General features: G+C 45.0%; 1 protein-coding gene across 1 annotated transcript in view; it reads left to right on the top strand.

Annotated features, from left to right (window-relative positions):
* Positions 1-15968, top strand: part of PTPRF (protein tyrosine phosphatase, receptor type, F) — a 295930-nt gene that overhangs the window by 178654 nt on the left and 101308 nt on the right. The window contains exons 5-7 of the mRNA XM_010582510.1: positions 7143-7331; positions 13167-13175; positions 14858-14875. Of these exons, the coding sequence (XP_010580812.1) occupies positions 7143-7331; positions 13167-13175; positions 14858-14875 (216 nt within the window). The remainder of the gene's footprint in view (positions 1-7142; positions 7332-13166; positions 13176-14857; positions 14876-15968) is intronic.

Raw genomic sequence — 15968 nt, 5'->3', positions numbered from 1 at the left:
AGGGAATTTGCTAATGAAGGGCTGGCCCTGCATCTGTGGCACCACCTTCTGTCCTGGCCAGTTCCCTGGGGCAGGCCAAGAGGCATCATGAGGCCTGAAGGTTGTTTGGATGATAACAGCAACTCTCAGGGCTGGGAGAAACAACTTGTTTCATCCCATTGGGATGCAGTGCCCCCTGAGGCCTGGAGAACTAAGGTTGTGCCCTGGGTGGGAGGGAGCACTAGATGCCAGTGCATAGCAAATGCAGGGTGCTCAGCGCTGGGGAGGTGACAAGCTGCTGCAGTGACGGTGTGTTACCTTACCGCTACACACGTGGGAGCACGGTGAGGAGCAGTGCTGGGACTTGGCAGGAGCACGGGCTGAATCCCCATCAGAGCCAGCTGGGAGGCTGCTGTGTCTTGCTCTAGGGAGCACCCGCCTCTCTGCAAAGCTGTCCTGCTCCCTTCTGAGATAAACAGATGCTTGGGAATGGCCAGCTGTGCTACCAAGAAGGTATCGGTGGCTTGTAAATGGAGATAATTGCTGTCCAGCCATGAAAGGACAATATTAGGAGCGCCCTTCTGGCACTTGAAGGGTAGCACTGTCTCTGTTCGGTGTTTTGTGGACTCATAACCTCTAGAAAGAGCAGGTCCCATGAGCTCCCACGCCGTGAGCCCCCAGGGTGGGAATCTGCCTGACAGTTTATCCTCTTCTGCCTTGTCTAGTCTCGTATTTTCTTGAATTTTCCTTACAGTACTTTCTTTGTTTTGGACTGACTCAGATTCTTTCTTTTGTGAACTGTTTTGCTGCTGCTGTGATCTTTCTAAGAGATAGCAAATACTTTGTTTACTGTAAGCTCTTGTGCAGTAATTCATGTGGTTACACTGTGACACAGAGAAGTCCTTCTGGAGCTTGTTTCCACACCCACTCATTCATCTGCGACCTTCTCCCCATTTTCAGCAGGCAGCTTCAGCATGTCACGTTGGCGTGATGTCATACAAAACCGGCAGATTTGTCATTAAAAGCCTTGTCATCAATAGATGACTGTTTGTATTTTCTGCCTGCCTGAAACTGTTTTATACTTGCTAACCCAGTAATTAAGACTTCGCTGCCTTTGAAACAGGTTGGTTTCACTGCCCCACCTTTTCCTTAGGCAATTACAAGGCGGTGCCAGTGTCGACGGGGCATTCATTAGCCTGCATGAGACTTGGCTCCGGCAGCGAGCATGCACAAAGGCGCTCCTCCCGCCGCTCCCCGCATGGGCAGTAGCCTGGCACCGGGCAGCCTGTGGAGACCGTGAATTTGGATAATATTTTTGGTGCACCTCTTAGGGTGGCTTTTGTAAGAAGAAGGATGCGGGAAGAAAGCATCGCCTCAAAATGGCTGATAAAATGCTCTTTGTGCAGCTTCAGTTGAACCTGAACAGAGCGGTGTCAGGGTTTTCTTATCATGTAAAATGATGCCGTTCTGGGCTGCTGGATTGCTCGACTGCTTTTGATTGTCTTGCGGTAATTGAATAGCAGTGCTGTGTAACCTGTGCTGAAGGAATTAGGGCTGTTTATTCAGCAAACAGATGTCCTGGATTGTGGTGTGCTTACGATCTTACTGGCTTGCATCTTTCATTAGTTAATATTGCCGACTACCCAGGCTATCTTCCTTGCACTGATAATTTTGCATTTGCTAGCGTGTTTCAGTGTCTCAAAGGGAGATTTGGAAGCTTGTAAAATTTGTAAAGTAATTCTGTTGATCCATCAAATACAAGTCTGTCAGCAGACAAGGGTTACCCCTGCAACATCCTGTGTTATATTGCGTCAAACTGCTACCTCTTACCAGGATCAGTTCAGCCCTGGTGACTTGAACTGGGTGAGACAGCAGCCTGCCTCACTGAATGGGGGTAGGGAGCACGTAGAATAACTTTTGATACTCGTATCTTGCTCCTGTGCAATGCTGACCACAGTCAAACACATTTATCAGAGATCTCTCTGCCCTCAATCCATTTCCTGGCTTGTCCCTAGCACTGCACACTCCTGAGTGGCTTCAGATAGCTGGCAGAATTGAAAACAAAGCAGCTTTGTGTTTTTATCACGTCTACCAAGCCCCTAAAATTGATGTTGGGCTGGAAGTTCCTCAGCTGACGCAGGCTGGCAGAAGCCAGTGGCCCAGATAAGCTGTTTCCAGCCCTGTGTGGGAATAAGGCCCAATATCTCACTTGAAATGAGTTGAGAACACCCCTTCCAGTGGGGCAGTGGTTTTGATAGATTGTAGGAGATTTAACCTCACAGCTATAGCTGTAACATATAGAAAAGCTGCTTTTGGCTGTTTCCGAATTATATTGGGTGTCATTTTTTTTCTCTCCCTCAACAGTCTGAACAATTGGACTCATGATAGTAAGCAGGCCTGGCTTTTATAGGAAGAGGAATATGACAAATAACTCCCATAAACATGTTTGCAGTTTTCACTATCATTTCTAAAATACCATTTCCTATGTTGACACAGAGGAAGTTCACAGTGGTGGGGGGAAGGTTTTACAGGTGCCAAGTCATGATCTGGCCCCCAAAACACAGTTGGGTGGCTGCAAGACCAGTGAGTGCTGTATGGGGTTTGCGCTAGTAGGAACCTGATATCCAACCCCTCCAACTTTTCTGTTCTGTGAAAGATTACAAGTTTTGAGCAAAATCCTGGGGGTAATCCTGCAGGATTCAGCCATCAACAGCTGTGCTCACCACAGACTCCTCTGCAGGTCTTTGCTGTAAGCAGCTGTTATCCACATACTGTTCTATGCTGGCGCTGATCCGTGCTTCTCATAACACATAAATTGCAATTACCTCCGTGTACCTTATCATCACCTGGTATTTGGAGTGATGCAGAAAATAAGGACACCCCAAGGCGTATGTGTCTCACGGCAGCATCCTCAAGAAAGGTAGTTTTCTGGGGAGCTGGTGAATGAGCTACGTAGTTGCAGCTGCTCTAAAGGAGGTCTCAGCTCTGGTTTTGGGGCTGTGGGAAAGGTTTCTTACCTTAGCTTTTCCCTTAAAGATGGGAAATGTGTGGCACAAAAGAGCTGTAAGAGAAGGGGGGTTAGATTTCTGTCACCTCAGAAAGCAGATTAGCAAAGGGAGCTGTCAAGTGAGCATGAGATATCCTCTGCGTATGCTGTCATGCTAGATGCCAGAGGGACATTCCTGGCTCCTCAGTGACTGCTGCTAGCAAGACCTCAGCCTGGTCATGGATTTTCTGAGTTTCAGTTTGTAATTGCAAAACCAACTCGGTTTTTTCTCTCTCACTGTTTCCTTCTCCTCTCCTCCTGCTTCTCTCTTCCTGCTCTCCTGTCATTCCTGCTTCTGCTGCTGTAGTCCATGGAGGGAATTAGAGCTCGCAATGCCAAAAAAATCTCCTGCTTGTGCGCAGATTTTGCTTGCTCTTACCTAATGCCTACCTGAGATACACCCCTTCTGAAAGTATCTGAAACCCAGAAAGAAAAACTGGTTTCGATAGTCTGTGCTTGAAAGCAGACTGATAGCCTGTTTTAATGTGTATTAAAAGCACACTAGCTATCCTTGAATAAAACCAAGTGCTGACAAACTCATTTTCTAGAATAAGGGTATCCACGTATTGGCATGAATAGGAGAATAGCTGTTGCTGAGGAGCTCCATGTGCGGACAAGTTAGTACAGATAGCAAGGGCTAAGAAGGAGCCGAGGCATGACTGAGTCTCATAATTAGACCTAGATTAGACTTTTGCCGGAGGGGAAGGCAAGGCAAGAACAGCTCTGAACTCCTATCGTTGCCTGTAGCGTTTGAACACAGAGACATCCCTTGCTGTCCCAGTGAAGTCAGCAACACCAGGCCAGGCTGGAATGAAGCCCCATTATCTCTACAGGAGCATTGCTGACGGGGCAGGTGTGGGCCTGGGCCAGGCTGTGCTCTGTGGTGTGACCAGCTCAGGTTTTCTCCACAGCCACTCTTCTCCAGGAGGGTTCAGGGGGGCTGCCAGAGCCACACAGTACCTGCAGTAGTTGAGGTCCCCCATTTCCTGATGGTACTGGTACCTGAGGCCCTTGGATCACCTCTGGAGAAGGTGCTTGACCTCCCCTTGAGCTTTAGCCCTGGACACTGTGACCTCGGCCCAGTGCAGGTCCCCTGGAGCTACCCCAGAACTAATAGCAGGTGAACCCCAGCCTCCAGGTATCTGAGGTGCTGTCAGAGACCGGCTGTCAGATTTCCCCTGGCATCTCATCACACAGTGATGTGACCTGGGACTGCAGCCTCCTGGAAGCACACTGCTGCTCTTAAACGCCGGTGTTGCCTCTATGTTTGATTGACAAGGGATCAAACATGTCCTGCTGCCTGTGCGTTTCTGTAGATGCAGGCATGCCAGCGCTACTTGCTTGAGTTTTGGTGGTGGTGTGGCCATAGCAGATAGGCAGGTTTCAATCTCCAGGCATGCATGGCAACTCGGCTGTAATGGTACCAGTGCTAGCCCAGGGAACCTGCTGTGGCTCTGACTACACAGGGTACACTGCTTCCCTACTACTGTCATTTGCCACTATAGTTTTGGGGCTTGTGTGCAGTTAAGAGGGAGAAGACTGTGTGCCGCATGAGCCTTGCATGCCTGCCTCTGCCTGTGTCCAGCTGGGCGCGGGTCTGGGGTGCGAGGGTCATCACATGGTGGAAACCTGTGCCCTCTGTCCAGATGCTGAGTGCCCAGCATTCTCATCTGGGCTCTGTAATGGCTTGGGCTTGCAGGGGTGCATCGTGTGGGAGCAGCACTGTATGTCTCTTTGGAGTCCAGAAAAGACTTGATCTAAGATTTCTAGTAGAGCAGAGGTACCTTTGCTGCTGGATCTTTGTAATCAGCGTCTCTCTGTTGTACCCGGCGAAGTCAGGGTTAGATCATATAACTTCTGCTGGTCTGTGGCTCGTCACAAGCTGCTAATTTTGACTGAACAGTCACCTCCAGTGCAGCAGACTGGTCGTGTACCTGTGGATCAGACACTGTGAAGGATTTTCTGATTTCTCTTGTTTCTGTGGGCAAAGAATCATTGCAGATGGGAAGAGATGTCTTGCACAAATGCTGGTTTCAGATTTGCCTTTAGCTATGTGCTAAACCTCCACACAGACTTTGGAGGAAGTTAACTGGGTGGTACTTAGCTCAGTGCATTCTTTTAAACTCTTGAACAAATGAGAAAAGATTGTCAATGGTAATCATGATGATTAGATTAGATCACTTCAGGGTTTCAGCCTCCCCAGAGTAAACATCTGCTTTCAATACAGTAAGTAGCAAGGTGCTGCACTTTAGGCAAACTTGGCCTCAGTCCAAGGGAATGTCATTGTTTACTGTTTTTCCTATATCTTCCTTTGCTTTTCAATCTATACCATGCTGTACTTCTGTGTGTACCCTTCTTTTGTTTCTTTTCAGCCATGTAGGAGTATGCATTGTGGTTGCTCAGTATTGAGTGCTTCTGTTGCTTGTTACTGAATGCTGGCTCTGGTGTAATTCCAGTTAAGCTCTATGTACCTTTTGTCTCTGAAAATCAATGGAGAGCAAATTAAAAAAGAACTAGTTTTTGTGGTACCTTTCATTTAAAAAAAATAATTCCATTTATGTTTGCTCATGATGAGAGAGGTTTCTAGGGAGGCCGGTCTGGGAGGCAAAATACGGTTTGTGCTTTCAATAAGTATCAGGAACTATTTTTTCCTTTAGAAAACCTTAGATGCTTCACAGTCACTCTCATCTAAACAGAAAAATAATATTCCAGGGCATTGTTTTGTTTACAGCAGATGTTGCCTTGTGCTACAGAGTCTTGATTTGCAAACAAGTCAAGCGTCTTGAGAATTCTCCTGAGATCTTAGGGAGAAATATGTAAGAGTAGCCACCACAGGCTGCGTTTGTGCTGCAGGTGTGGCAGTATGAGTAGAAGGAAGCACCTGAGGTGGCCTATTGCTGGTTTCTTCCTGACAGGAGTGAGGAGTATGGTTCCAGATGCGTGGTCATAGCAGGAAAAATCAGATTGCAGCAAGTTCAGACTCCTCTGGGACTTGGGAAGGTGCTGGGGTCTTGTTTGTTTGAACACTGCAGTGAGCTGGGAGCCTTGCAGAATTGGATTTGCCAAAGAAGAAGGTTTGCTTAAGTTCCCTTAAAAGAGGGAAAAAAAGAAACATACTGAAAATAATTGAGTTTCCGGTGCTTTAAAAGCTTCTTAATGTTCTTCAAGTTCTTTTTTTCTGCAAAAGTATGTCCTTTTGATTGCAGTTCAGGCTCAGAGTACAGTACATCTTGCCACAGAATGAGTAAATGAGCTCTGTTCTGCAGCTGCTATTGAATGATGATGTTGGAGCATGCCTTGGCTTATCAGTGAAGGCTGCCTAATGTATTCCACCCAGCCTACCTGAGCGTGCTCTGCAGCAGCAAACCCAATTAACTATTTTTGTGCTTGCTGTATGAATGGTTTCAGCAGTTATGGGGTGCTTCGTTTTATAGTATTTCAGTAAGACATGCCAGAGCGTGCACTGGCCATTTCTCGCACCCCTCTGTTGCTCTCTGCAGCCCAGAAAATGCACCAGGAGCTTGCCACAGTGTGGCACAGTCTGGCAAGGCAGCTCATGAGCAGTGTGGCTCATTACCTTTACATTCATTAGTTTCTAAAAGCCTTCTGAATCAGATTTGAGGGCATGAGGAAGAGATTTACAGTCTATCCTACCAGTGTGACAGAATGTTCCTAGTCAAAAAAAGAGAAAATGGGCCTCTCTGGATCATTCTAAGGGGTTTTATTGTTTAGCTGTTGTTTTTCAAGATGCCTCAAACTATTTGGCTTTGTGTTTGTCTGTTATCTTCAACTCAGTCCTCCCACAAAAAGGCAAATACCTGCTTTTACTGAATTATTAACAACAATAGACGGCGCTTACGTATCAATGAAAATTATGGACGTTTCCCAAGGCAATTGATTTAAACGGAGTTAAATTTAGTGGAAGCTTCTGTTGGTGTAATGAATGCTCATTATAGAGCCTAATGTGCTTTAAGGGCTTGAAAACCTTCTCAGTAGGGAAGTCAGGCTGCTGTTTTCCAGCAGAGACACAGATGCTGTACCATGGCACTGCTGTCACTACAACCATTGCTGCGCCCGAATGTTTCTCTTTAACCTTGTGTGGTTTTTCCTCTTGCAGAAGACCACCTCCCAGCTGGCTTCCCGACCATTGATATGGGCCCGCAGCTGAAGGTGGTAGAAAAGGCCCGCACAGCCACAATGCTCTGTGCTGCCAGCGGTAACCCTGACCCTGAAATCTCCTGGTTCAAGGACTTCCTGCCTGTTGACACTGCAACTAGCAATGGGCGAATCAAGCAGCTCCGCTCGGGTAAGGCAGCAAAGCAAGTAAGCCTTCCCTACCTCCTCACTCTTCCTCCCTTTTCTCTTTCCTTGATGCTATTATTTTTTCCCTGAAATGCAATTCTAAACCCAAATGCCAATTTGATTTGAGCTTGTTTCTTTCACAATATAAAAACAGTTTTGGAGCTGATCTGCTCTGGCAGGATATCGTGGCTTATTAAAAGGAAACACTAGTGTGAACATGCCTTTTGGAACCTCACCTGGATTCCTTCTTCGGTAGACCGTCTTGACATTGCCCCAAATCCTTGGTAGGCTTGGACGTTTCACTACCAACTCAACAGGTCTCAGATATTTTTAATAGGACCACAGTGCTAATCAGGATGATGAGATACTAGTTGAGATTTTACTATCAATGGTCACATACTACTTCACTCCTTACATAGACTCTGCAAGACAGTGTTCTGCTTTCTGTTGAGATCTTTATCATTCTTGCTATGTGACACTACAAGAATAAAGAAAAATCCAAGAAGCAACAATTCTATGGATTTCAAAGGAAGGTAGACAAAGTTTTGAAACATACAATTTCTTTCTGATTTTTCTGTTTGATAAGCCAAATACTAGCTTTTGAATTACAGTAGGTTAGTTCTTGTGGGTGGCTAAGAATGCACTCATTTTAGCAAGGAACTCTTGCTTTTCTACTGCACTGTTCGGTCTCCCAGGACTATAAGGCCCATTCGAGAATTAAAGAAAATAAAACATTGCTTTATTTACTGATGAAGTGCAGCTCCACAGCATGAATTGCAGTGTCTATTTAGCAGTGCACAGCAGCACTACACAGCAGCTCTAGTCTGAGGGGAAAAAAGCCCACATTACCCTACATGAAGTACAGAAGGGAAAAGAGCTAGAACAAGTTTGGTCTAGAAAGGTCTCAACCTTCAATAAGAGGCAGACTGCCTTGCCTGGCCACAACGTATCTCTGGGCACTCCAAAGCCATTTGTTATGAGTGCTGCTGCCAGGGCAACACCATCTTCTTCCTAGCAAGGTGAATGTCTTGACACATTTCCCCATAGCAAGAGCCCTCTGTATAAATCTGATGATGCTTGGATGATAAGAAGTAGGCTTGTACTTGGGGGAGTGGGTAATGAGACATCACTCTCGTCAAAAATAGAACCCAGCCTGACACTCCTGATCCCACCTTGATGTACCAGTGAGCGCTAATTATACTAATGCATTTATAGCTTATGAAATTTCCCAGTGACCTTTAGCTTATCTCCCCCACAACATGGTTTAATCTTGATCTGTTTGTGCTGAAAGAAAATATCACACTTGTTAATTATTCTGAGAAGCTTTAGGAAGCAGCAATAGGAAAGTGCACATGGATGTGTTTCACTTCATAGCTGACTAAATCAGCATCAGAAATTACCATAAATGAGCAGCAAGGCAGCTCCTGATGCACTTGCTATACGTTCTCCAGCATCCTTTTTGCAGGCACTTGACTGCCTCTCTACCAGCTGCTTCACAAGTTTAGTGAGATAGAAAGTTTGAAAACAAACTAGTAAACCCTGTCACTGTGTCCAAGTTTTGCTTCCTATTCACTGTTCTTGAGCAACATCTCAATTGAATATTTCACCTGGGATTCAAACTCTAGAGCTGGCTGCTTGCTGAAGACACAGTAATTACCAAGGGAGGTGTCAAGGGAACCTTTTAGAAATCAATGAGCAGCACACATACTCAGACTTGCAAAAGAAATTGATTAGCTCTCTAATGTAGTAAGGGAGGTTTTCACAGTTCAATGTAAGAGTGAAGTTTTATTTTCAGCGACCTGGTGATACGATGCCAAGATTCACCAAGGCTCTGCTCCACCCTGGCATGAGTGGGGAGCAAGAAGTTTACCGCTTCTCATGGGCCAGAGATTCAACCCCTGATTGCATTTGTGACTTTTGCCTATATTTGTAGTTGATATAAAGCAGGGCCTGCATTTCAAAGTGCCCGAGTCCCACTTACCTGACTGCAATCACCCTGTGTGAGCAATGTGATGGGTTGGGCAGTCTCTGATCCATTCTGCAAGGTGCTAATTGAGCTCTCCAGTACTACACCATAGTGGGGCAGAGTTGTTTTTCAAAGAAAAGAGTATTTAAATAGATACCTCATTATATGGGAGAGTTTAATAGTTTGCAAAGTCTCTGCTCCATTAAGATCATATCTTACAGCCAGCCTGGCATATCTGCATGAATGTCGGTTTATAATATCTCAATCTAAATATACGCTCATTTAATTTCATTTAATTAAAACCCAATAAAAGCTAGACAGATGTAATATAGTTAAAATAGCTACAGCACGGTGTGAGCCCAATAATGCATATATAGAGTGTCCGACCTTCAACGAGTACATAATATATTATTATTCAGATGTACTAAATATAGGTCATAAAGGTCAAAGCAGCTTTGGAGTCTAACTTAGAGAGGGGGTTGAGGGATGATTTCATTTCTTCAGGCTCCTAGTGTGGAATAAATAGCTAGAGGTGGAGAAGTAGCATGTTTGGGAAAGGTGCTCTCTTCTGACATTCGCAGTTATGTGGGCTGGCAGTGCTCTGGGGGGTTCAGGCAGGTCTTTGAACTTGCATGCAGTCAGATCATGTGCCCAAGGGGGCTCTGAACGTCAGTTTCTAGAGGTTTGTTCATCTTCTGTCAAGGTACTAGAGAGTTTCTGGTTTAAGACAACCAAGCTGTCATCTTAGGCTCTTTTAACCCCAGAGGACTGGTGTCTGTCATGAGCAAACACACAGTTTATAAATCTGCCCTGTATCCTACCATTCCTCATTTACTAGTTACATCTGTATGTGTGTATATGCATTTTTCGCATTAAACCTTCTGACAACATAACTCTTTACATTTAGAGGGCTTTTTTTCCCCTTTCTGCCCAATATATCAATCTTTCCTTCCGAGTAATGCTTAATTCTTTTTTAAGCCCAGCTCTTGGGTAGTTTTGCCAGTGTTGGGCTAATTGCTCTACAGGTGAGAACACAAATAAATACAGGTTTTCATCTCCATTATCACAGATCAAGGCAAAAGCAAGGTCACTGACTCATCATGCTGGTTGTAGCAAAATTCTCCCTTGCTCATCTTGCTAATACTTCCCACCTCTTCTGGAGAGGCTGCTTTTCTGCAAATGCAGTGACTCAGGACAACTCCCTGTTCTCCCCCAGGGTGCATAGCTTCAGTCATTGCCTGTCAGTCATTGACACGGGATCTAAAGCCAGCTCTGGGCTGGGAAACCTCCCCAGCATGCTAACTCATTTAAAACCTGTTTGCCTGAACTGATTTTAAAACTGTCTGGACATTGTAGTATCACAGGTGATGTACATATGAGTTCCGGCAGCCAGGGTCAGTGCTACACCTCTAACCATGTTTTAAAATTAGTTGACGTTGTGACGAAAACTCTCTCAATATAGATCAGATTGTGCTGATGCTTCACAGTTCCTCTGTAAAGATTCTTGGATCACAAGCTCCTGAAGACTTCAAAGCAACTCTGATAGTATTCATACTCAAAACTCTTGAATGCTTCCAGTGAGTTTCATAGTTGAACAATTGCTCTTCCACCTTGCTCTTCAGAAAACTTATGAAGAAAATGTCAAATTAGAATAAATATTCTGAATGTTAACATACAGATATCTTTGCCATGTAAGGAAACTCCAGAAACTCAGGGAACATTGTCATCTTTCATCTAGTAAAGAACTTGGTCTTACAAGAAGTATCATTCTCTTTTAATCACCATCAATTAACTGAGTTATGGAACTGTGCCCTAGACCCTAGTGTGGCTTTCAGGCAATTAACTGCAAGTAAAGTATCAGAGAGGGCTCTGCAGGTGACTTCGGTCACTCTCTGGAAAAGTATAGGTGCCTCTAACAAAGAAGCAGTGGGAGCAGGCTTGCCAGATCATCTTGCTGCATTTATGCCCTCAGAGTTACCAGCAAGCGTTTTCATTTTGGTCTTGATCCTATAGGTAGAAGCACTACTTATTTGGAAACAAAAGGAATACCCAACATACACAGAACAAACTTGCAAAAAGAGGTGGTGCCTGTCCCAGTGAAATGGCAGTGACGGACATATCCTGCTTCACTGGTGATAGCCAGCAGTCAGTACCCAGCAGAAGACATTCAGCTCCTGGCAAGAAACAGCTTTGAGTCCAGACATCAGATGGGCATCGACTTGGGACAAGGTGTGTAAGGACAGCCCAAAAGAATGGGGACTGGGGAGTATTATCCAAAAGGATCAGGAAACCCACACAAGGATGGATGCTTTCTCAGAAAGGACTGACTGGACAAGGGTTGAAGCAATATCACGGCCAACCACTTGACAGCTGAAGTTTTTTATGCCCTGGAAGATCCTGTACTGCACATCTGGGTCTTGCTGTGTGAGGCACACACAGCAGTGATGGGATTCACACAGACTCCCTGTTGCAACTGGTGGCAAATAGCCAGTCTTTTCTGTAGTACTTTCACTTCTGAAAATAGTTTCCCCTAAAACTATGTTGGGAAGTAGGCGAAAGCACTGTCAGAGTTCTCTGAGATTCATTGTTGCCCTGCCCTAGTGCCCAGTTGCAGCCAGCAAGAGCCTTGGTTTCTTTGTTTAATGTTGCTTTGGAGTGATTTTTTTGGTGGTCTAGGTTCCTACAAGGAAGTGGTGTGTTGATAGGTGTGGGGTGAGTTTGTGTCAGCAGAGTGAAGTCCCTTCTCCAGCAGAGCCTCTCCTCCACACTGGGAAATACTGATGCAAATAATCCCATGGGGTTTTCCAGTGTATCATCCGATGTTCTGCCTTGCTTTGGGTGCCTGTCTGTGTGCTTCCAGTACACAGAGGATGTCAGGGTCAGCATTCATTCCTGCCTGAATTGAATGTATGGGTTGTTATTCACTGTCTGTTATCATGAAAGGGAAGTAAACTCTCCTTCCTCATGAGTGTTTCAAACCTTTCAAACACAAGGAATTGGGTTTGAAGTTTGATCTTGGGGTGCCCTTTGCCTAAAGCAGCCTGGTGATCGCAGGACACAAGTTGGCCTCAGTAACCATTTGAGTGATGGCACCTCCATCACTTGATGGACTCTCTTATGCTGGCACTCTGTGGCCTATGTGCTGTGATTTTGTCCCTTTGAGGGACACCCTGTAAGGACGACAGCCAGAGATGCCTTATCATACAATGTGAAGGGCAAATGGAAACTTTTATTCCTTCTGGATAAGGAAATTCGGGGTCCAACAGAAAAGCCTTGTGCACGCTCTGTAATGGTGTCCTCTGAGTGAAGAGTGAATGTCTTAACTTTGCAAAGGTGAGAGAGACCTAGAACAAACACTGCACTAAATACAGCAAGCCTCCGCGCTGCTCCCACAAGAGTTGGCTTACATTCGGAGGGCAGGAGGATTGAGATTTAACACAGGAAAAAATGAGCTGGTCACACTTAAGTTTTAGGGAATCTACTTCAAGTATGCAGTTGCTCCTAGAGCTGTGTGTAGACAATTGTGTATTAGAGAAAGGGTTTAGCCTCTACAGGGAGTAGATTTAAAGATTTGCTGCAAATCTTTTCAGTTCTAGGGCAGAACAACAAACCCTATTTCAGCCAGATGAGAGAGAAGGAAGTCCTGTTTTCTGCCCCTTGGGCTGTGCTCAAAGTCATTGCACCATTCCCATGGGAAGTGACACACTGTCGTGATGCTTTTCTTAACTCTGAGAATTTTGGAAGGGGACAGGGGGAGGCAGGGGCGGGAGGAGGGAGGCCCTAGACCAAACAACAAAAATATCACTTGGCAAACTTTCCAAACAGGCAAAGAGAAATAACCCTGTTTTCCGTGGCTGTGCTATTCCATGCGAGTATCTCTGGGTATAACTGTTCTGTAAAGCAGCAGATTTTATTATTGCACAAGAGAGAATACCCACAACTTCAGTCACTGCAAGATCTTTCCTGATGCTTCAGTCATCTGTGGATAGAAGGCATCAGAAATTATAAAGAGACATAAAGTTAAAATGGGGTAATGTCATCTTGGCAGAGGAAAATGCTAAAATGAGTAGTTTGAATTGCTGCTCCTGCTTAGAGAAAGGACTCTGCCTAAAGGAAGGGTAGTTAGGAAAGAAAAAGAATAAGTATAAATATTGTAATTACTTTTTAAGAGGCAAGTTAAACATGCTTAAAATATGCCTTCTTTGTATTTACAGAAATTCTTTTCTGTCTTTCTTTCCCATTGGGTGATCATTGTTGTGGATAATGGAATGAGCTGTAAATCTGAGATACACGACACTCTTGTATGCATACTGGTATTTATTAATCAATACACTGAACATGATTTGACACACTGTGTCCTGTTTAACCCTGTTTTTCTGTCTGTTTAAACTCCTCAGTTTTCTTTGGTAAGTGCTTGGTATTCAGATCCTACAAATCTGCATAAAACCAACACATACCATGAACTGCCTATAGATTCGATCTGCATGAATCTCTCCCTTATACTAACAGCCTTCATATGTGCAAGATAAGACCAAGGGGACAAAAGTGGGGATTAGAAGGGTTCCCTGCCAATTTGCCCAGCTGGAGCATCTCCCCTTCAATCATGCTTCGTTACTGATTGAATGCTGAGCTCAAGACACTGACCAGTGGATCCTCCACTTGCTAAACACATTGACCTCATAAAACAAACCTTTATAGATCATTGCAACAGGATAACTTAACCTTACTCCCAGAGAAGCCCTCCTTATAAGATACTCTTCATTATAGCATGTAAAATTATCTCCAGTGCCTTATAAAGAGGGTAGGGATTCCTTTCTCCAGCTAACATCCAAATTAGGCAGGAACAACAGAGGTCTGGCTAGCGTGCCATTGTTACATTACCAGAAACTACTTCATTTCAAAATATTTCTGTATGTAAAGCTAATGCTGCATGACACCAATTTCTGTGCCGGAGGGAACCTGATGCAAAGGTTATGCGAATGCGGTGAATGGCTCAAAACTGATTTGTTACACTCTCCCCTTAGTTTAATTTCTTTAAACGAGCAGATTTTGTCCCACTGGTCATTCTAACCTCAAAGCAAAATTGCACCTAGCGCCCGCAACCATGCACTTTCCACCCCTCCTGCCCAGCACAGTCACGGTTACACAGCCCCCAGGACACCCCCTCCTTGTTCTGTATGAGGAATGAAGGGGCATTGCACCATCTTCCCAACGTGTCCTCCATCTCAACTGCTTGAACAGTGGTGTGGATGAATGCAAGTTGTGAGGGCAGCCAGCAACGCCACCTCGGCAGCTTAGTTCGGCCCCCGTTCATGAGGGTGGTGGCTTTAATGGCAAGATGCAGGGCTGGATGCTGTGCTCCTGGAAGCGATGAGCTTTACTAACCTCCTGAGAGTGTCACTCTGACTTTTATTGCACATCAGTTTCTTTTTGTTTATTCCTGTCGCGCTAATACAAATTCTAGCTTTAAAAAAACTTTCTGCTTTTTAGTTATAATTTTCTTCCTTTCCTCTTTGTACTAATGCTTCTCTCTAATCTTATTTGCATTCAAATTACCTCACCAGGTGGTACACCGATCAGAGGTAAGAATGCTGAAATGTGCCTCCAGTTGTCACATCACTCCATCTCCTGTCTGCCTTGTCCCTTCTCCTCCAGTGTTTCTCATCTCCAGCTTTTACTCTCAGCCCTAACTCTGCCAGCGCTCTCGCTCATCTGCACTCTCCCACTAGTGTGTTTATTTTGGTTGGTTTTTAGCGTGATTTCTTGTAGACTCATCCATTGCGATTTTGCGCTGTTGAAAGGGGGTTATTCAACGGAAAGTTTGCAAACTGGAAAATGGTCCCTGGCCTCCGCCACGGGAGGGTTGATGTCTCCTGCAGCTCCTGCAAGTCTCTGAACTTCCCGCGCAGGTGTGGCCTCTGAGGTTTTGTGTCTAGGGGGTTTCAGATGGATTGCTTTGGTGTAAGAGTAAGGAGGTAACATTTTCACAAGAGAATAGTCAAATTCTTCGCTGCTGCTGCTGATGGGCATGAAACTCTAATCAGAAGGAGATAAATTCTTGAAAGTTTGAGCAAATCTGGCTCTGAGATAAGGAGCACCTTTGTTTGTGTTCCTCACGTTTGCTTTTCAAGTGTGCTAACCCTCTAATGTGGCGGCAGAGTGGAGTGCCACTGCCCCAGACCCCGCTTTCTGAACCAGACATGCTGATGTTGCTTTGCAGCACAAAGATTTGTTTTAAATAGATGAATCAGAAGCACATCTGGCTGCTTTAAGCCTTCATTAATTAAACCCACCCCTGGTTTGACAGCCCAGTGTGCACAGTCCCTGGCTAGTTTTCACAGCCTGTATGCACCAGTAATGACTTTCCAACTGGAGTGTTGTCTTTTCTAGCCTAAACACTCAAAGCTGTCTCTATAGATTAACTTTAGCGTGTTAATCAGCGTTACATGCTAAGGCCCTTTGAATTCTCTTGTGGTTTTGGTTACCCCTGTTGACTGACCCCTGGATTTCTCGAAAGAATGACTACCACCTACAAATCAACACAACCTCGTTCGTTCAGTTTTCCCCCTTCTCCCCTTTCCTCCCCCTTTTCCCTGAATCACTGTTGGAAGTTAATAATCTGACTCTTTGGAACTGGTTCTGTTGCTGGGGGTTAATGTTTTCAGCTCCCGTTAA

The sequence above is a fragment of the Haliaeetus leucocephalus genome, unplaced genomic scaffold, assembly GCF_000737465.1.
Source record: "Haliaeetus leucocephalus isolate CR32 unplaced genomic scaffold, Haliaeetus_leucocephalus-4.0 Scaffold848, whole genome shotgun sequence".
NCBI classification, from domain to species: domain Eukaryota; kingdom Metazoa; phylum Chordata; class Aves; order Accipitriformes; family Accipitridae; genus Haliaeetus; species Haliaeetus leucocephalus.
Note: the sequence above shows the minus strand (reverse complement) of the source record. Positions and strands in the feature narration are given on the sequence as shown.